Source organism: Periplaneta americana, chromosome 7 (assembly GCF_040183065.1).
Source record: "Periplaneta americana isolate PAMFEO1 chromosome 7, P.americana_PAMFEO1_priV1, whole genome shotgun sequence".
Classification (NCBI taxonomy): Eukaryota; Metazoa; Arthropoda; class Insecta; order Blattodea; family Blattidae; genus Periplaneta; species Periplaneta americana.
Genome location: NC_091123.1, coordinates 72,996,214 through 73,019,231, shown reverse-complemented (window position 1 = coordinate 73,019,231; position 23,018 = coordinate 72,996,214). Strand labels below are relative to the sequence as shown.

The 23,018-nt window shown below is 35.8% G+C and overlaps 1 protein-coding gene across 1 annotated transcript in view; it reads left to right on the top strand.

Moving 5' to 3' along the window:
• Positions 1-367: 367 nt before the first annotated feature.
• LOC138703197 (BOS complex subunit NOMO1) overlaps positions 368-23,018 on the top strand; it is a 48,112-nt gene continuing 25,461 nt past the window's right edge. The window contains exons 1-7 of the mRNA XM_069830890.1: positions 368-583; positions 5,498-5,597; positions 6,436-6,564; positions 10,971-11,303; positions 11,483-11,734; positions 19,788-19,956; positions 21,202-21,493. Coding sequence (XP_069686991.1) covers positions 438-583; positions 5,498-5,597; positions 6,436-6,564; positions 10,971-11,303; positions 11,483-11,734; positions 19,788-19,956; positions 21,202-21,493 — 1,421 coding nt within the window. The 5' untranslated portion in view covers positions 368-437. The remainder of the gene's footprint in view (positions 584-5,497; positions 5,598-6,435; positions 6,565-10,970; positions 11,304-11,482; positions 11,735-19,787; positions 19,957-21,201; positions 21,494-23,018) is intronic.

The following is a 23,018-nucleotide window of genomic DNA, read 5'->3' as shown; positions in this document are numbered from 1 at the left end:
ACGTTTAAAGGAGATGATTTTATTTAGAATGACTGAAAAGTAGATAAACGTGATGCTTACTAATAAAAGTAATTTGTAATTATTAATTGTTATGCTGAACCGTGCGACTTTTACCTGTACGCTAAATTTCTTTGTACTGACGTGACAAGTATATATCGTAGGTTAACTATTGTTAACAATGACTCGTACGAAATGAAAAATGATTTTCAAGAAATGGATGTAGGTGTTCTGAAATTTTAATTTACAGGAATGATAGAGATATGTAGATAATGTCTATAGCTGAATGGAGCATATTATTTTATTTACATATACTCACTACTTGTTAATTTATTTGTAAGTTGGCGAGCATGTTCGCATTTGTAAACAGCTGACCAATATCATTAGCTGAGGCTCAACGCAGAAGTGTACCATGCTTTCTCATTATTGAACTTATCAGCATGGTCCGATATTTAGTAAAAGGATTACTTTTCTTTTTTCATATATCATATCTTACGGGATTTGTATATTCAGAAGATATTTTAGGATGTGGCGGATTTGTTAAAAGTGATATAGATATAAATTTTTCTCAAGTTGAAGTAAAATTGTAAGTATAAAGTTGATGACAAGGCTATAATCGAATTTTGAATATAAGCTTAGTGTCCCTATAGTGTGACACCTAATATTAGTTATACTCATATAGAATAAACGGATAAATTTCAGAACACGGATACTTCTATCATCATTTTATATTTTTCTCTACATTTGTTGAGATACATGGGTTTTTTCATGGGGCGAATGCTACATTCATTACAGTTTACAGGATGATTACTGTATTGATATTTAGGCATACACACATGTGACCTTGTGCTTTTAAATTAATTTGTGTTGTGACATGATAACTTTACCTTTCAAAACATGTTAATGCTTTGGTATTCCTAGCAGCAACAGGACATTTCAGAATTATTTTAACCGGATGTGCCTCCTTTAGTGCACTGGTAGGCCTAGTTCTTTTGAAGAATCTGCCTTCCCCCCCCCCCCCCCCACTAATTTTATTAACATAACATGCGACGGGCCCGGAGCCAGAACGAATTAGTAGGGAAATGGTCCAGCGTCTTGGTCCTCTCGAGTGTTGGTAACAAGTGGAGTGAGGGGTGCGGGCTACAACCAGGGTGCGAATTAAGATTTCTGATGAGGGGGGGATAGAATCCTAGATAGAGAATACCATACATAAAATTATTGTTATCCTCATTCGATTCCGCTCAACGCTTGGTCGCACTGAGTTGCTTGTCTTGCATCTTGATTATTTTAATAATTATATCCATGAGCAGGCTTAAGACAAGATGTGTAATTCTTAAGTTATTGTTGTCAGCTTGCCGTGATGTTAATACATCAATATTATTTTATTTGCTTACTTTATACTGTAGGGTACTTTATAAACTATATCCGTATTAAAACAATTAGGCCTAAGTTATATTTTGTAAGGGGAGATAGAAGTTATCCTTGACAGGGATGTTAATATGAATTTATGAGAGGGGGATAACTTTCCCACGGGGGGGGGGGCGAAATTCCCCCATCCCCCCGTTAATTCGCACTCTGGTTACAACAGTATATTAGAATGTAGGCCTATAGGTAAGTACCGGTATCAGATTATTTTATATTGAACATATTTGTGGCTGCTATCTAAAACCACATTTTTATTACTATATACATCTCACAGAAGTCAGTGAAAAAAAAAAAGAAAAATTGTACGGTATCGCCTTCATTGTCGTTTTTCTGGATAATTAGGCCTACCTCTAAAACCTTGCCATAATGTTGCGAGAAATCAAGGTCAACACTGTACCGGACAGAGAAGTTTATGAGGTAATTATTCCAGGAAAAATACTTACGTTTCATGTGCTGACTTTTTTCCTTTTTAAGCCAAGAGAAAGTACAATTTTTTGGCCCCAATCAAACATCAGACCTACTTATATTTATATATATATATATATATATATATATATATATATATATATATATATATATATATATATATATAATATTTTACAATATGTTAAGTAGCCAGTGGCATAGCTCAGTCGGCTGAGCTGCTTGCCGAACTGTAATTGCGCTCGGGCGTGGGTTCGATTCCCGCTTGGGCATATTACCTGGTTGGATTTTTTCGAGATTTTCCCCAACTGTAAGGCAAATGTCAGATAGTCTCTGGCGAATCCTCGGCTTCATCTCGCCTCGCCAAATACCATCTTGCAATCACCAATCCCATCAATGCTAAATAACCCAGCAGCCAAAGTCTTTGGTCCAGAGATATTTCGATGGTGTTTGGGTAAAGGGAGATGAGTCATAAAAATGAGTTTTGAGATAAATAAAAATTAAACTTCGGGACCTTATTGCAAATAATTTTCTATACAAATAAAACATCGAATGCTAGTAGTATTTTGTTCTTTTTGCACACCCACTTATAGAATTTAACTTGTGTAATCATCTGCTGAACAAAACTCCATTTGCACAAAAATTGACTTAACTCCCTTTACCCGAACACCATCGAATTATTCGGGATCATTACGTAATAGTCATATTACCGGTACTTATCTTCACACGTTTCGTTTTTCCTTTGGTTTGAGGCTCACACGGCATAGTCACTAATGTTGGAACAGTTTGTTTACCTGTATTCTTGAGTTGCGTTGAAGTAAGGCTCTTAAAGAAGAAAACTTGCAATCCCTTATGCTGGTTTATTTTAACAACCCTATTTTGGTTAGATGATCGTCTATCTCTGCTTTGACATGTGAGCATAAGGCCAGCAGCCGGCTGATAGATCTGGGCCCTTAAAGAGCTGTAGCACCATAGATTTATTATTATTATTATTATTATTATTATTATTATTATTATTATTATTATTATTACGGTACAATATATTAAAAATTAGGTACTGTACAAATTATATGCATATGGACAAAATTGAGTAAGACTACAGACATATATAAAAAAAAAAAGAAGAAAGGTACTCCCGGGTTTCAGAAAAAAGTACCGGGGTGGTGCCCTGAAGTAGGCCATATGGTAAGCAGGATTTTTTTTTTGTGCTATGGCAGGGAGCTTTAAATCATATCTTATTGTGTGTGTATATATATATATATATATATATATATATATATATATATATATATATATATATTTAGAGAGAGAGATAGATACACACACACACACATATATACAGTAGAGTCCTGATTATCCTGTGAGAGCGCTGTTGGTTTTTGATCCTGTAATCTTAAAAGAGACAAAGGTCGAACCCAGTAATGTAGAAAGACGTTACTCACATATACATAATAAACGAGTTTTTATTCATATACAGTACAGTATACGAGGTTCATCCAGGAAGTAAGTTCCAATAGCCGATAAAGAAAACAAAAACATCAATAAGAAAGAGAAATTTATTGCACTATTTTACAGAGATTCATTGGCTACTTCTCAATATAGTCACCACCGTTATTGAGGCATTTATCATACTGGTGCACCAACGTTTGTATGCTCGTGTCATAGGAGTCTGGAGCCATGAAGTCACTGCTGTCTGCAGCTCACCATCGTTGTGGAAACGTTTTCCTGTCAGGAAGCGCTTCATGAGATAGAAGAGATGAAAATCACTTGGCGCAAGGTCGGGGCTGTAGGGTGATTGGTCAAAGATCTCCCATCCAAACTGAAGCAATAGATTCCTTGTGGCGTTGGCTGTATGGGGTCATGTATTGTTGTGCAAAAGCATAATGCCTCTTGTCAGTATTCCACATCTCTTGCTCTGGATCACCCTCCTCAGATTTCTCTATGTCTGACAATACCACTCAGCATTAACAGTCTCCTCTCGTGGCAAAAACTCTCACATGAGGACACCACGTTGATCCCAGAAGACAGTGCACATGATTTTTTGACAGAGATTGTCTGTTTGAATTTGGTCCTCACAGGTGAACCACTAGGCCGCCATTGCATGGATTGTTGTTTTTTTTCTGGTGTGGCATCGACACCCATGTTTCATCCCCAGTGACAACATTGTCGAGAAACTCGTCACCTTTTCTGCATACTACTGGAGGAATGTCAATGCTGTGCCCAGATGTTTCGTTTTGTGTTCATCTGTCAGCTGCTTTAGTACCCATCTTGCACATACTTTCCGAAAACCAAGCCACCGAAAGATAATTTCGTGCAGCAGTGAGTGAGACATCTGGAGGAATTGACCAGAGAGTTCCGAAATTGTGGAGTGCCGGTTCTGCAAAACTGCTTGCTGCACACTTTCCATCAGTTCTCGCATCACCAGGGATGGTCGGCCACTACAGTCTTCATCGTGCACATTGGTTCGGCCTTCAGTGAATTGCCTGCACCATAGTCTGACCATACTGTCGCTCATAATGTCGGGCCCATTCACACTGCACAATTGGTGATGGATCTCTGCTGGAAATTGCTTTTGAGCGTGCAGAAATCGGATAACTGCACAAATCTCGCAATTGGCGGGAGACAATATCAGTGCAGCCATTTTCTCCTAGTGCTGTGCAATAACTAGTGCCTTCACAAGACTGAAACTGCACTGCATTATTCCCACATACCCCCTCTCTACTGCTATGCATGCACACTTCTGTCAAACTAGTCATGCTACCTCTGGACGCGATTGGAACTTACTTTCTTGATGAACCTCGTATAATTGACTTTACAAAACCTTGTTATAGTTCAGTACTGTATATACGTACACTACTGTAATTAAAAAAAAGCAGTCCGGATAACACGGAAGGCTGGATAATCGAAGACTGAATAATTGGGACTTTATTATATATACTTATGGTTTTTAAGGAACCCAGAGGTACATTGCTGCCCTCACATAAGCCCTCCATCGGCCCCTATCTTGAGAAAGATTAATGCAGTCCCTACCATCATATCTCACCTCCTTCAAATTCATTTTAATATTATCCTCCCATCTACGTCTCGGCTTCCCCAAAGATCCTATTCCCTCCGGTCTCCCAACTAACACTCTATATGCATTTCTGGATTCACCCATATGTTCTACATGCCCTGCCCATCTCAAACGTCTGGATTTAATGTTCCTAATTATATCAGGTGAAGAAGACAATGCATACAGTTCTGTGTTGTGTAACTTTCTCCATTCTAGTGTAACTTCATCCCTCTTAACTCCAAATAGTTTCCTAAGAACCTTATTCTCAAACACCCTTAATCTCTGTTCCTCTCTCAAAGTGAGAGTCGAGGTTTCACAGCCATACAGAACAACCGAAAGGCCTAATATAACTGTTTTATAAATTCTAACTTTGAGATTTTTTGACAGCAGACTAGATGACAAAAGCTTCTCAACTGAATAATAACAGGCATTTCCCATATTTATTCTGCGTTTAATTTCCTCGCGAGTGTCACTTACATTTGTTACTGTTGCTCCATATATATACCTATGTTTTATTCTTTGAGTTTTAAGAATGCGATAGTCACTCTGAAGGGAAGATCAGTTTTTTGTTATTATAGTCTCTTATTATATTTTTTTTAGGTATACTAAACAAGGAAGTTTGAAAGATCACACTGATTGTGCACCAAATAATGGATACTATTTTCTGCCACTGTACGACAAAGGAGAGTACATCTTAAAAGTAAGAAATAATTTATATTTACGTTCTGCAGCACTTCTGTTTCATTATAGGCTTTATGAACATGTGATGAGTGTACTGTAATACTGGTGTGTAATATTTGCTTATTTTGACATGTTTTTCATGTTCACTCTATTTTAAATTTTCATAAGTGTAAGTTTACCAAGGTATTATTCTATACTGTAAATCAAGTTTTTTCTGGATAGACTATTGTCACATATTAAAAAGGCTGGAGTTTTGGACTTCAACCATCCTTATTTATTTAACACGAGCCCTCTATAGACCTTCCCATAAGTACTGGATTTAGAGTAATGAAAAAGGTATTATTTATTGATAAAATAAGAGGCCTACAAATTTTGTAGTCTCTTGATCACCTCAGCAAGATCTCTTAGCAGGAAAAAGTGATTCTGCCCTCTACATTTCAAGGTAGTTCACGTAACATGCAGCAACTATATCAAGATGCTATGTCTATTGTTTGAAAGCATGACAAACCTGACATTTTCTTAACTCTCACCTACAATCCGCAATGACCTGAAATAGCTACTGCATTAACTTTGAAAATGTCTGGTATTATTAATTGAAAATAAATCTGAAAATTTTGTATTTGGACTTTTAATGAACTTAGTTTGCAGCATTTGCTGCACAAGCTACAACTAGTAAATATATTTAAGGCAGACAGAATTATTAACTCTGACAGAAAATATCAACGTTGCCAACTCTTGCATTTGTAGAACATACATTTTATGATGGAAGCTGAAATTGCCCTCTTCATCAGAAGGTGAAAGTTTTGGTAAATAATAAATAATATGTAACTAATATTTGTGTTTTTTTCTTTCTCCAGATTGAACCGCCTGCAGGATGGAGTTTTGAACCAAAGGAAGTTATTTTGAATGTTGATGGCACCACAGATCAATGCAGCCAAGGAAAAGATATTAATTTTATATTTAAAGGCTTTGCAATAACTGGAAAAGTAAGCAATCATTTGATTAATAAATAACGATAAGAACCAAACTCTGTTTCACTTAAATTTATTACACATAACAGTTTTTCAAATGTATATACTGTTCTGGCCTGTGACTTTGAGAACATAAGATCATGTACAAATATGGATATCTAGTATGCTTTGGGGACTCTAAACTCAGTCAGGATAATCTCCAAACTGATAGAAGATTATAATATCACTCCAAGTACTGTTTTCGCGCTACAAGTTGGCGCGGGGAGTAGATAGGCGGGACGGGGGAACTTTACGCTACACTCTGACCTGAAAACTTCAGTCCACTTACTTGGCTACACGGGAATGGAGTCAGACATAAAAGATTCCGCATCTTCGGTGCTGTCGCTATGACTATCATTATCACATTTTTCAAAATTTCTGGAGTATGATCTGTCCATGATAATCGTCTGTTTATGTTCCAGCCGTGTATATTAATTCTAATCTCTCAACAAAGCCATTAGCCCCACCGCCCCCATCCTGATGAACAACAATGAGTGTTCTGGACACATTTACGGTAGTCAAAACTCCCGTAACATTTTTATCGTACCAGACCTTGGGAAACGTTAAATTGGTAGGGCTATCTATCCGCATTTCGTCCAGATACAAAATCGGTTTTTCCACTTTCCTAAGCTTTCTTATTTGCTGTAGATATCTTCACGTATTCTAATTTACAGTGTTTTCCTCATTTTTTTTTTTTTTTTGCTGCAAACTTCTTCCACCTGAAATCCTTTTTCTTCAGTATTCGTCTTAATGTTGTCTTTCATTTCAAATCAATTTTCTCTTGTAAAAGGGTAGACGTTTGTTGCAGCTTGGTACTATTTTTTTACTTGTTATTTAACGACACTGTAATAACTACTAGCTTCTTCAGTGTCGATTGAATTGATGATGGCGAGATGATATTTGGCGAAATGAAACCAAGGATTCGCCATAGATTACCTGACATTCGCCTTCCGCTTGGGAAAACCTCGGAAAAAACCCAACCAGGTAGTCAGCGCAAATGGGAATCGAACTCACTCCCGAGCACAACTGCAGATCAGCAGGCAAACGCGCTACCTCCTGAGCTACGCCGGTGGCCCTCTTTCTTTTTCAAATAAAAATTCTCAATTATATCTTTTTTGTCAATCTCCCGTCGAAGTCATCTACATTTGCGTTTCGGTAGTCTGGATGTTTACATTTTTTTTTCTCCCTCAGGTGTCGACAACGCACTTTCTTCTGTGCAGTCTTTCATTTCATTCCTTATACGCTGTATTGTTCTTGTGGATACATTAGAGTACTTTTCTACCTTTGCTGTAGTTTCGTAAGAGGAATGCAAAGGCACTGTTGTTCTTTTTCTTCATCACAGAATTATTTTGCACTTCTAATAATATTCCTTTCTTCACTATAGATTGTCAATCCTTGTTTCCTCTTTGTCGACATATTTACAATAAACAAAAAACTGCTATAAACCTAAATAACAGTATACAATAACATAAATTCTATTAACTATATTATTATCAACACTATTAACACGAAAAGCAAAGGATAACTAAAGCAATACAAGATTTGTGGTATACTGAAAACAATTGTCTTGTTGAAACTGATAAAACACTACAGTAAAAACCCCACTATTATTTTCACAAAGTCGCAAAGACTCATAGACATGTGCAGTAGATGTTTGTGAAACAGGAATATTGCAGTGAACAGCACGGTGCGCATGCGCGACTGTTTCCCCTCCACCCCGTCTAAGTACTTCAGCCGCCTTCTCCTGGCGTGACAACAGTAAATTACCAAGGTATTATCCTATACCGTAAATTAAGTTTTTTCTGGGTATATTATTGTCACATATTAAAAAGGCTGGAGTTTTGGACTTCAACCATCCTTTTGAACAAGAGCCCTCTATAGACTTTCCCATAAACAGACCTACTGGATTTAGAGTAATGAAAAATCATTACCTTAAAAAATTCCAAAATGCTTGGAGGAAAGCACCAACTTTGAAACAGGCGAAATTTCTTATTACGAATCCATGGTTTAACTTTAATTAATTTTTTGTTTCATATAACAGAAAATGCATAAATGTGGTGCCAGGGATACTGACAAGTTACTGTTGTTTGGATAAGTACTATAAATCATGGGTATTATCGATCTTTGTACATGTAGGTGATATGGATAGGAAGAAGTAACTTGTAAACATATTTGCTCCAATGTCCTAAATTAATGGAGCTATGCGCAAAATTTGTTTGTTAGCTCCTAATGATCATAAGAGAAATTAAACCAGTTAATCTATGCTAGTTTATGCTTGCTTATAGACTGCATATAAAACATAAATGGACACATTATTGTGCGTATTATTATGTATTAAGAATTATAAAATCATTCTTCAGACACTCTTCTAGGTTTAGAATTCAAATTTCAGTTTACAGTAAAATCTCTTGTAACCGGCACCCAAATAACCGGCAATACCGAAACAATGGCACTTTTGGCTGGGTCAAAAAAAATGTTTAAATCTGCCACATTGCCACTGTCTGGGACGTAGTTTTGCCACATTAGGAAGTTCGCACGAACTTTCGTTTTCAGTGAACCTAAAATTAATGTATTATTATTTTGTGTTGTGTGATGTGTTTTAATAAAGAAAATTCCACACAGTTATTATGTTTATTTAGTTATGTTCGGACTGTCAGTGTTGCCACATTAGGAAGTTCGCACGAACTTTAATTTTCAGGTGAATATTCTAAACTAGAATTAATGTATTATTTGTGTTGTGTGATGTGTTTTAATAAGGAAAATCCACACATTTTTTTGTTTATTCAGTTATGAACAAGTGATAGAGAAATAAGTTTCACATGGATGCAGTTTCAACATTTGGCACCATGAAATACGAACTTTTTTTTTTTTGTATATAACGGTATTATTCAATTACCCAGCAAAATCTCGTATCTGGAACTAGCCTGGTTCCTTTTGTATCTGTTATGAGAAATTCTACTGTATTTTGTTATAGGTTCCATATACCATTACTTTTCTGCTTTCCTTTTGCAATGGTACTTCTACAATTATTTGTGATGTATATATGATAATTTCTTTCAAAACTTTGGATTTTAATGTCATTAATTGGATCTTCACTTCCACTAACATGCCACTTGCTACTTATCTGTTCCTGCACATTGTGTAGTTTGTGTACCCTGTTATGTTGTACATAGCATTCGGTTCTCTCAGAAGATATATTGGCTCCATTGATGATTAGAATATTTATATCATCCCCTCTGCTCAGCATATTAAAATCATGTCTCACAGAACAAGAAGCAGCACTGCAGTTTACTTTCAGAATTTCTGCTGTGTCATATTGCTGCTTATATTCAGATTTACTATCTTGTGTTTATCTTCTTGGTTGTTGATGTCAAATTCGGAACACAATAGCCCTATAGAACAAAAAGTATTGTGAAACTATAACAAAATTAATAAAAACCTGTTTCGATAATCTTGATCTCTATAGTCCCGTCGCTCTAATTTCCGGCAGCCAATCACGTTGCAGGTCGGCTACATTTAAACGTGTGCGTCTTGTGATTCGCTGATGAAGACGTTAAGCATTTCCTAAGACTCGATAAATACTTAATATAATCGCCCGCCGTTTTGGCTCTTTCGTTTGCGTTCGCAGAAAGGACACGAGGACGTTATTTTCCGCTTATTTATTTGCTGAATTACAGCGCGTTTGATTTATTATCATAGGAGCTACGACATGATAATATTTAACGGTGTGGCAAATAGATCCCTCGTCTGGTAGCTCGGCAACGAAAGAACAAAAATGGCGAATGATACAACCTACCTAGACTTTATAGAGCCTTGACTTCCTAAGATGTAAGCAAAGAGGAGGAGTCACGCCGGGAATAACAGCATTGCGACTATAAAAGACAAAAAAATTAAAGAATAAGTCGTATGTCCACTAAGGAGAAGCTTGATAAATTTGTGCTGAACTACATAATTCGTATAAAAATGTCTCGCATATTCCTCACACAACAGAGGAATTAAAAGTAATACTGGTATAAAGATAGAAGTTGCAAAGATTTAATTATACTAAGAATTTAAAATTATCAAAGACAATTTCTTAAAATGATGCCAAGAGTTTCTATGTGTGAATGGGCAGCATCTTGAACAGTTGCTATTGTGAGGACTAGTGTTTCTATTATTTTGGTTCCATACTTTTATTAATGTGTAGGCCTATATTTATTTTGATTTTGATATTAAGAATTTCACGCCAAAAATTCATTCACAGCATATACCAGAAAATTAGATGAGGTTGACTCATAATGCCAAACCTTCATTAGTAGGCTACTGATTGTCTGTTACTCCTATCATTGAATGTACATGGTGAATTCTAACTGCTTGCTTTATACCAACATTTATATTTACAGGTTGTTAGTTCTGGAACCAACGTGGGACCAAAGGGAATAAAAGTATCATTACATCCTGACAGTGATCGTGGTTCACTTCCATTTCAAGAAGTACCGACATCAGAAAATGGCGACTTCCAGTTTACACCTGTTCTTCCAGGAAAATATTTGGTTAAGGCATCTCATCCTAGATGGAAACTTAGCAAGAATTCAGTAACAATTCATCTTGTCAAGGAAAATGTTAAAATTCCACCAAATAGTCTGGTTGTGAGAGGTTATGATGTTTCTGGATTGGTCACAAGTGATAATGAACCAATTAAGGGCGTCAGTTTCGTTCTTTTTCAGGCCGAAGGGGTAAGTATGTGTATCATTAGTGTTGCTGCTGCTGCTCTGTTATTCTCATTTCAAAAAGTTATGCTTGAAAAAGAAAGAATAAATTTCCTTCTGCCATGTATATATCACATGTCTTGTATAAGTTACATTACATTATATATTTTTAATTACACTGTATTTGTAATTATCTGGTATTTCAGGTTCATCCTGTGGGTGATATTCAAGACTGTGATAAGAGTCCACTGAAAGGCTTCAAGATGAGTGGAGTTTCTCCGTTGTGTCATGTTAACTCAGATGAAAGGGGGCAGTTCGTTTTCCCTTCATTGCCACCAAACACATACAAAGTAGTTCCACATTATGAAGGTCCCCATAGTATCAAGTTTGACGTCAGACCTGTTGAAGTTGTTTTCACAGTTGGTCATGAGAGTCTTAAAATTGATACTGAATTCAAAGTAAGTACACATTTGTTACTAATACTGTTATGTGTTTACTTTGGTTAAATTTGTAGAGTTAACATTTAATATTACAGCAGAAAAAGTTGCAAAAGAACTATGATAAAACCGATACTTTGAAATAAATAGATACTGTATCAATTTCTGTAAGATGACTATACAATTTTTGTGAGTGTAAGTGTAAATTGATCATTATTTGTACATTTGGCAGATGAGTGAGTTACTCTTGTGTTGCAGTCAAATTCTATGATGAAAAGGTATCATACATATAAATACATACATACATATATATATATATATATATATATATATATATATATATATATATAAACAGGTAGGATATTTGCAAATCAAGATTTAAGGTATAACTCCCTGTAAAGTTGATTTGAATAATTTCGAGGGAAAAGTTGTTCCGGGGCCGGGCATCGAACCCGGGACCTTGGTTTAACGTACCAACGCTCTACCAACTGAGCTACCCGGGAACTCTACCTGACACCGATCCAATTTTTCCCTCTATATCCACAGACCTCAAAGTGGGCTGACAACCGTCAAGCAACCAACTTCGAGTGCACACTAACTCCGTGTGACTTAAATTGTGGTTTTCTGTTAACGAACAGTAACAGTATTATGCAAATCAAGATTTCAGGTATAACTTCCTGTAAAGGTGATTTGAATAATTTCGAGGGAAAAGTTGTTCCGGGGCCGGGCATCGAACCCGGGACCTTGGTTTAACGTACCAACGCTCTACCAACTGAGCTACCCGGGAACTCTACCCGACACCGATCCAATTTTTCCCTCTATATCCACAGACCTCAAAGTGGGCTGACAACCGTCAAGCAACCAACTTCGAGTGCACACTAACTCCGTGTGACTTAAATTGTGGTTTTCTGTTAACGAACAGTAACAGTATTATGCAAATCAAGATTTCAGGTATAACTTCCTGTAAAGGTGATTTGAATAATTTCGAGGGAAAAGTTGTTCCGGGGCCGGGCATCGAACCCGGGACCTTTAGAGTTCCCGGATAATGTAAGATGTTCGCATTCAGGACACAAATCGAAGGACAAACACTGATACTTTGGCTTCAGATGCTGAACTCTTGTTTTTGCGTGTGAATGCAAGTATAATTAATGAAAAGAAGAGAGAAAAAAGCCACAGATAATGGATGCACAACTTAAAAAAAATAAGTAGTCAAAACTCTTATGATTTTGTTATGAATTATTTAAAAACTTGAGGATAGTCGTGAATTTAAACATGTCTGTAACAGAATTTGAGACATATCTTGTTAAGGAAGTTGTTGTTGTTTTCTAATGCCAGGCGTTTGACAATAAAGTCATTTGACCTCTTGCACTCCAATATTTTTCAAAGATATAATCATGACCAGCCACTGAAGCACAGATTTTGAGGTGTTCCGAATCCATTTCTTGGTTTGAGTTGCACAATGGACAGTTAGGGGACTGATATATTCCAATTCTATGCAGGTGTTTGGCCAAACAATCATGGCCTGTTGCCAATCTAAATGCAGCTACAGACGATTTTCGTGGTAAATCGGGAATTAACTGTGGATTTTGATGCAGAGAGTTCCATTTTTTCCCTTGGGATTGTGTTATCAAATTTTGTTTGTTGAAGTCTAAGTATGTATAATCTTTTCGCTGTAAGAAAAATCCTAATATAAACAATAGCACGTGACTGAAGTGAGGCTTCATTGGCCGCTGTTTGGCGCCATAGATTCTCAGTACGTGTTCCCGCCTATTGTTGTACATTCTGTTTTATATAAACATTTCTCGTTACTCGTCAAGTAGACCTAACCTCACTACTATGCATTCGTTTGCTTAGGAAACATTTACTTTATAATTACTCTAATTAAAACTAACATAACTTATTATATACATTTAAGACTATTTGTTTTTCTCCGCTTTTGAGAGGGTTTCTACTCTTATGATTAATAACCACACACACACCAAGGATGCAGAAGCTATACTTCAGTATCACGTGCTTACGTGAACATCTACGAGGTCAAGTGACTCCAGCTTGTTACAAGAACAGACTACCTCGGTATTACTGTTTGTATTCATCCACGTTCATAGTACATAACAAAATATAAAAGTAGCTTTTCTTTTACTTATCGTTTTACATATGAGTGAAGTTATATGTTTCATTGTATTTAACAACTAGAATTCAATTTTTTATTTTCAAATAATACAAGATGATAGTTTCCAAATACGGACTATATTTTCCTGCTTTATGTGAGTGTTTCGACTGTGAGCCAGTCACGGGTATGACAGCCACGTGCTTGTGTTTACATTAGGATTTTTCTTACATCGAAAACAGTATAGATTTAATAAATCTTTTCACAGAGTAATATGTAGATTTAGTAACAGGTGGTCTGTAAGTAGCAGTGCTGCCCTTCTTTGCTAAAGCATCGGCATTCTCGTTTCCCAGGATTCCACAATGGGATGGTATCCATTGGAATACAATTCTTTTATTGAGTGATATTAATTGAGAGAGCATTTTAGTTATTTCTGCTGTTTGAGATGAAGGTGTGTGTTTAGAGACGATTGATAGAATAGCTGCTTTGGAGTCTGACAATATAACCGCATTCTTAAATTTACTGATGTGGCATAGAAGATTCCTGAGACTTTCACTTATTGCAATGATTTCTCCATCAAAACTTGTTGTTCCATACCCAAGAGATCTATAAAGTGAGAAGAGACAGCATGTAACACCTGCACCGGCACCTTGTTCTCTGGAGATCCGTCAGTGTATAAATGAAGCCAGTTTTGTGGAGGGTATCTAATATTAATTGTCTCTAAAGACAATTGTTTCAGTATTTCAGTGTTTACTTCTGATTTCAGTATTTCTTCTGTTAAATTTAGATTATATTCTATATTTAATAGAGTTAAAGGGTTTGGTTTAATTTGTAAGTTTTGTTTTAAATTCGGGATATTGATTTTCTGTTTTAATTCTTGAACAATGGATATGAAACTTTTTTGAGTTTTCAATCTACAGAGAGGACTGTATGAATGCCAATTGTTTCCTGGTAATCTGATAAGTTTTTCATATTGAATCAGTGCTTTTTCTTCTATTGTCATTTTGATGCTGTTAATATTAGTGAGGAATCTCATAGAATCTATTGGAGTTGTTTTGATTCCACCAGTAATGAGTCTGAGAGCTTGGTTTTGAACATATTCTATGTCGTTTATGAAAGGTGAAGTAATTAAAATTTCTCCGCAGTATGTCAGCACTGGCTGTATAAACATTTTGTATGTAGTGTTCAAAGTATTCCTAGAGCATCCCCATTTCTTTCCTGCTAGTCTTTTTAGAAGGGAGAATCTTTTACGAGCTTTTTCAGAAATGTATTTCAAATGGTTGCTCCATGTTAACTTACTATCGAAAATAACTCCAAGATATTTGGATTCATAAGTCCTAGGAAGGTGTTGGCCATTGTATTGGATATTGAATTCTCTTTCTTTTTTACCAAGTGAAAATATTTGGTAGTTACTTTTGCTTAAATTGAGTGTCATCAAATTTGATGTATTCCATTCATGTAGTTGATTTAGAGCTTTAAGAGCAGAATTTTGAATTTTGTCTCTATGTCTGTAAGATCCGGAAGTCCACAAAACTATATCATCTGCAAATAGTGCTGTTTTCATGTTTGATTCCTCTAATAGGGAGGGTAAGTCATTTATATAAATATTGAATAAAGTTGTGCTGAGGACAGCGCCCTGAGGTAGACCTCGATATGTTTGTCTGTAACTAGAAAGTGAGTTATTGAATTTAGTGGCAATGAATCGTTGACTAAGGAATTCTGATATCCATTTGAACATATTGCTGGAGATACCTAATTTCTGGAGTTTTAGTAATAATTTACTTCTCCAAACAGAGTCATATGCTAGCTGAAAGTCAATAAATATTGCCAAGGTATCTTCTTTCTTGTTAAAACTGTCTTTTATTTCTTGGCCGAGGAAGTTAAGGAAGTACAGCAGTTCAAAACCATACCATTGTGACGTAAAACTTTCGTCCCTTGATGAACTAGTCTTTAAGGGTGCTATTCATAGACATTTCGCTAGCCCGCGCTATGAGCATGCTAAACAGGATTCATATCATATCACTAACACTGGTTTATGAATACGAAAAACGTTAGTTCACTCATCATACACTGAAAGCCCATGCTAAGAATGTCTATGAATATGGCCCTATATGGGTTTAACGTTCTCAAATTTCTGCAAAGACTGTGATTTCAAATTGTGAATTTTATTCTTCATTTCCTATTCATTGACATTGAATATTGCCTCAAATTCTACAAAATTGTTACATTTTAATTGTCTGTTGTTCGAGTAAGTAGGATCCCACAAACATATAGTACGAAATTCTTTAATCAGTTTTATTGTATTGACTTTCAACCACTTCATTTCTCGTGCAATTTGAAATGCGGTAATAAACAAATAATACATGCACAAGGCAAGAAATAGGCACATGTACACTCAGCAGAACTTCGAGACATGTGCCTTGTATTTTTTTCCGAGCATATACAAGGCACATGTTCCTAACAATTTTTCAAGTGAATATTTGCGTACAGATACTAGAGATAAATCCTAAGTACCTGTGATTTGTGCTTTTACATTTGTACACTAAATTCAATAACTCACTTTCTAGTTACAGACAAACATATCGAGGTCTACCTCAGGGCACTGTCCTCAGCACAACTTTATTCAATATTTATATAAATGACTTACCCTCCCTCCTAGAGGAATCAAACATGAAAACAGCACTATTTGCAGATGATATAGTTTTGTGGACTTCTGGATCTTACAGACATAGAGACAAAATTCAAAATTCTGCTCTTAAAGCTCTAAATCAACTACATGAATGGAATACATCAAATTTGATGACACTCAATTTAAGCAAAAGTAACTACCAAATATTTTCACTTGGTAAAAAAGAAAGAGAATTCAATATCCAATACAATGGCCAACACCTTCCTAGGACTTATGAATCCAAATATCTTGGAGTTATTTTCGATAGTAAGTTAACATGGAGCAACCATTTGAAATACATTTCTGAAAAAGCATCAAAATGACAATAGAAGAAAAAGCACTGATTCAATATGAAAAACTTATTAGATTACCAGGAAACAATTGGCATTCATACAGTCCTCTCTGTAGATTGAAAACTCAAAAAAGTTTCATATCCATTGTTCAAGAATTAAAACAGAAAATCAATATCCCGAATTTAAAAGAAAACTTACAAATTAAACCAAACCCTTTAACTCTATTAAATATGGAATATAATCTAAATTTAACAGAAGAAATACTGAAATCAGAAGTAAACACTGAAATACTAAAACAATTGTCTTTAGAGACAATTAATATTAGATACCCTCCACAAAACTGGCTTCATTTATACACTGACGGATCTCCAGAGAACAAGGTGCCGGTGCAGGTGTTACGTGCTGTCTCTTCTCACTTTATAGATCTCTTGGGTATGGAACAACAAGTTTTGATGGAGAAATCATTGCAATAAGTGAAAGTCTCAGGAATCTTCTATGCCACATCAGTAAATTTAGGAATGCAGTTATATTGTCAGACTCCAAAGCAGCTATTCTATCAATAGTCTCTAATCACACACCTTCATCTCAGACAGCAGAAATAACTAAAATGCTCTCTCAATTAATATCACTCAATAAAAGAATTGTATTCCAATGGATACCATCCCATTGTGGAATCCTGGGAAACGAGAATGCGGATGCTTTAGCAAAGAAGGGCAGCACTGCTACTTACAGACTTGTTACTAAATCTACATATTACTCTGTAAAAAGATTTATTAAATCTACATACTTAGACTTCAACAAACAAAATTTGATAACACAATCCCAAGGGAAAAAATGGAACTCTCTGCATCAAAATCCACAGTTAATTCCCGATTTACCACGAAAATCGTCTGTAGCTGCATTTAGATTGGCAACAGGCCATGATTGTTTGGCCAAACACCTGCATAGAATTGGAATATATCAGTCCCCTAACTGTCCATTGTGCAACTCAAACCAAGAAATGGATTCGGAACACCTCAAAATCTGTGCTTCAGAGGCTGGTCATGATAATATCTTTGAAAAATATTGGAGTGCAAGAGGTCAAATGACTTTATTGTCAAATGCCTGGCATTAGAAAACAACAACAACATTTGTACATGTGCTGAGGCACAAGTATTGATGACAAATGCCTCAATGTGAACATAGCACAATAATACTGAGCCATGCTGTCTGGTACGCTGAAACCACTGCTAGTTTTGTTTCAAGCTTGGATAATGGCAACTTTGACTACTTGTTATTAATTTTCATACTTAATGACTACACGTAATATGAGTTTCTTCATTATTTTTGCCATGAGTGAGAGGAAAGAATATCAGTAAATATAAAACCTCTCTCTCTCTCTCTGTTCTACAGTGCACGGCATATACAACCTTCAGCATTATAGCTGGTTGTAGCACAGATGTTTAGTGGGGAGATCTGACCGCTTTCTCACATAGGAAGAAAACGAATCGGCAATGAATGTCAGTGATTTAGGCCATTAGTTTCATACAAATAATGCGCCGGTAAAATAAGAAGTAGTAAGAAAACTTTATATTGATCTTACCTTTTATCAAAGCATATGTTGAAAATAATGTTCACCTTTTATGGATGCAAGAACCACATCAGAGAAACTTGCCTATGTTCAGACAAGAATACAGCTAAGTCCTAGGAAATCTTCAGGCTGATTACCAAAAGAATGTAAGATGTCACAAAGATCAGCATTAAGGGGACTGAAAATGCTGCACTTTTATCCTTACAGAGGGACTATGGTTTATTGATAACAGCAAGAGGATCCAGCCATTTGCGTGAATTTTTGTGATTGGCTGTTGCAGTCTGTTTATGACAGTACTGTTCATCCATCTCATTTAATAAAGATTGAGATAGTAGGCCAATGATGATACAAAGGAGAAGAGTTCAGTTGGCACTGTGAATCGGGTCCCGGCATAGCTCAGATGGAAAGAGCACTCAGTGCGCAGGGCTGAGAGGTCCTGGATTCGATTCCCGGTGCCGGAACGAATTTTTCTCCAATAATAGGTATCTATATGTATGACTACATATAGTCATAGATTATTCAATGAAGACGACTAGGTCCTCATGTATGAATATAAAGTATGTATATCAAAGACAGAGAAGGTTGGTTCTATTTATGAGGTTATGTTCACTCTTAGGATATAAAGTACTGGGACACTGAAAATCCTCATTTAATACATATATGAAGTTCCTCTTCACAAGTAGGAAGTGGATGTGTGGTGTGGCATTGCTGCATGCAGGTTAATTGTCTCCATTTTCTTTTTACAATACACTCAACTCACAACGTTATGTGTGAGACATACAGATACTTTTTTTTTTTTTTTTTTTGCAATATTGACTGAAGATGAAAAAGAGTATGCTTGCTTCCAGCAGGATAACTCCTCTGCACATACAGTTGCTATATCGTTAGAGCATTATAAAAAGTGTTTGATGATTGTATAATTAGTCACAGTCATTTGTCAACTCTTTCCCCGAATTTAAATGTTACTGATTTTTATCTGTGGGGGAATTTGAAACAGAAAATGTATGTGAACAATTCACACTCTCTAGAAGAGCTGGAGAATGAAATCAGGCGAATGCTAAGTGAAATTACAAATAGAGTTGCAGAAGGTATTTCAGAATTTATTTTCTACACTAATGTGATTCTTGCATCCAGAAAAGTGGACATTTTCAACATATGCTTTGATAAAAGGTAAGTTCAACATAACGTTTTCTTATTACCTTTTACTGGTGCATTATTTGTATGGGACCATAGGCCTAGATTACTGCCATTCACTGCTGATACCTTTTTCTCCAGTGTGAGAGAGTGGTTGGATCTTCCCATTAAAGACGCACATCATGAGCCAGTAAGATGTATTAACCACGCACTGTATTATATTCATAATAAATTGTTCTGTATACTGAATACCATCAAAGTTTCTTACAGTATAATTCTTACGTTCAAATTACTTTTTGTAGGTGAAAGGCTTCAGTGTTAGTGGACGCGTGTTGCTTCGATCAGGTGGCAAAGGAATAGAGGGAGCACTTGTATTGCTGGATGGAAAAGTAAGCAGTACAACTAAGGCTGATGGAAGCTATCATTTGGAAAACATGCAAGCTGGTTCTTACTTGCTGCAGGTTCAAGCACGTAAGTGGTTTGTTGTGAGGTGAAGGAATATGTGAAGCAGAGACAAATGTGCAATATTGTTATTCTTGTACATGAAATATTTTGTTTGGTATATAATTTTCAAATGCATTCAGTAAGAAGTCTATTTGCTTATGAGTAAGCCTGCAAATGTTGATATTGATTTAGTCATTAACTTTTAATTCTTTCGTAATTTACTTGTTTAGTCTTTATTGTATATTGGTACAGCTGTTTTCAGTGTATAATAACTTTGTTTCTGCTGTATGAATGCAACTTGCATCTTTATGCAGTTTTATTCACATTTCACATCAGTACAAAATGATATGTACTGCTATTACTTTATTATTAAATTTAATCTTTGTGTCTAATGATTTCACATTTTGTATGAGCATTAGTTTTTTCTTTCATTATTAAAAATAATGTCACTCCCGAAATATTTAAAATACCGCACTCATACGTGGATTATTGATTAGGCTTTCTGCTCGTCATGGTTATATCGCTTTGAATTCCAATTTAACAACTGTTATTTTTAGATGGTATTATTTTCCAATCAAATATTATAGATGTATTGCTCTTTTTAAGTTGTCTCATGAGTTTCTATAAAGCAACGTTATCTGCACACAGTATTATACATATTTTAATGGCGGATACTTAACTTTTAGGTCATTTTACCACAGTGGCCCCTCTTGAAGAAACACGTATTTTAACTTTTAGGTCATTTTACCACAGTGGCCCCTCTTGAAGAAACACGTTGTATTTTAACTTTTAGGTCATTTACCACAGTGGCCCCTCTTGAAGAAACACGTTGTATTTTAACTTTTAGATCATTTTACCACAGTGGCCCCTCTTGAAGAAACACGTTGTATTTTAACTTTTAGGTCATTTTACTACAGTGGCCCCTCTTGAAGAAACACGTTGTATTTCAACTTTTAGGTCTTTTTAACCACAGTGGCCCCTCTTGAAGAAACACGTTGTATTTTAACTTTTAGGTCATTTTACTACAGTGTCCCCTCTTGAAGAAACATGTTGTATTTTAACTTTTAGGTCATTTTACCACAGTGGCCCCTCTTGAAGAAACACGTATTTTCTCTAGAGTGTTTATAATATGTTATTCCTTCCCACCTCTTCGACACAATGGACTTATTATATTCCATTATCACTTTTCATGCAGCTATTTTGAATTAGATGAGTGATTGATACAATTTGCTTTCAATTTGTATTTATATATATATATTTTTTTTTTGCTAGGTGACATGAAGTTTCCTGAAATGAATGTGAAAATCACACCTAACACTCCACAGTTGGCAGATGTGTTCCCATCTTCATTCAAAGTCTGTGGGCACGTAGCTCCTCATAAACTGATATCGGGAACTACTGACAGTGGATCAAGCTCAGTTGTACTGACCAAAGAAGGAAGCACTAGTCAACCCATAATTGTAGATGCACAGAAGGATACTGGAGAATTTTGTGTCTTTTTGGAGCCTGGAAAATATCAGGGAAAAGTGAAAGTTTCTGAACTGGAAAAGAGCAGAGGTTTACAGTAAGTTTCATGTTTCATTGCATTATTTGCAAGCAAATAAGTGTGTGTTTTTAACAGTTATGTTTTATTTTCTTCTGGAAGTTCTTTTGATTTAACGTTTTGTTACAAAATGCTTTGGACTAGTAACATGGAATGAAAGCTGATTTGAGTTCTCCCGGCAGAAGACATTTTTTCATGAAATCTCGACTATTATATGCAGTGGCGTAGCATGAAATTTTGAGCAGGGGAAGCTAACTCAAGTTGTCTTTCATGCACATATGAGAAAACGTGTTACAAACATATAATCTTAAAATAAATAGTAGTCAATGTCAAGTCAGCAGTCCGAAGATTGGTTGGAACCTCGTAAGTAACACCAATAAGGCATGACCTCAAATGGTACGTAGTAAAATATAATTTCACTGTTTACACATACAGTATCTCTAACAAATAGACACGTATACGTATAACATTAGCTCACTCCCTGTCATACTTAGAGAAATCACAATATTAACGATCAATAGATACAGTATTACTACCATTACGTAAGTATGCGTCTGTGTTTTGGTTATGTCCTTCATTGACAGCAAGGGAGTCAGTCATTTGTTTTCTAAATCACACTTTTGTTCGTCAGTCTTGATAATAGAATTATCCTAAAAAATTCAAGTAAATTGGTGTCAGGAACTGCTATTTCAATCATTATTTATTATATCAGCCACATTGCACACTAACACTTCAACTGAACACAACTCACGAAAGGGATAACTCGGAAACTAAATTATTTTCAATGTAAAAGCTAGCTTCTTGCGAGCCTTGCGACCAGGGTAGTTTAGTTAGAAAGGAATGGAAAATCTGTGGGGTTACAGAAAAGAATGAGTGAAAGAAACCAGTCTGCTTGGAAGCTGGTGTGTGCAGGCTTCTTGTTTACTGCTGCATCACAACATTTAACACATAAATATAAACTCTATTAAAATTAATAAATAATTTTGTTCATAAACTGCAGGTTTATTATGAAATTATTATTTACTGGGGAAGCTGAGCTTTTTAGCTTACATTGACGCTACGCTACTGTATATAGGACCAGTACCCACCCAGTATAATAATTAATTTGAGAAGCTTCAGTGAGCCAACTAGTCACCCTTGCCCCTCCATGGGCTGTTGTGCCAGGAATTTTTTTGTTTACAAATTATTTAATATATTTTAAATATTGATTACACAACTTTTAACATTGTATCACTTAGGAATATGAAATGTATATATTACTTTCACGTGTTAATTTGAACTACATTTAAAAATACCTTAGTTGACTAATTTCGTCTTGGGAGCCACACAGTTCTGAAGATGGCTCCCAAGACAAACGTCCCTCAACTTCCTTGTAAAACCAAGGTTCTTGAATGGGAGCAATGTCAATATCGTCATCAGGAAGTTTCTTGCTCAATAGAACAAAATGTACTTTTGCTGTTGATTTCAGTGACCTCCACCATTGGTTCATTTCACTTAATCTGTTTAGGCAGTCCCTTCTGGTTGTTTTCTTGGTGTCCTGGACTTC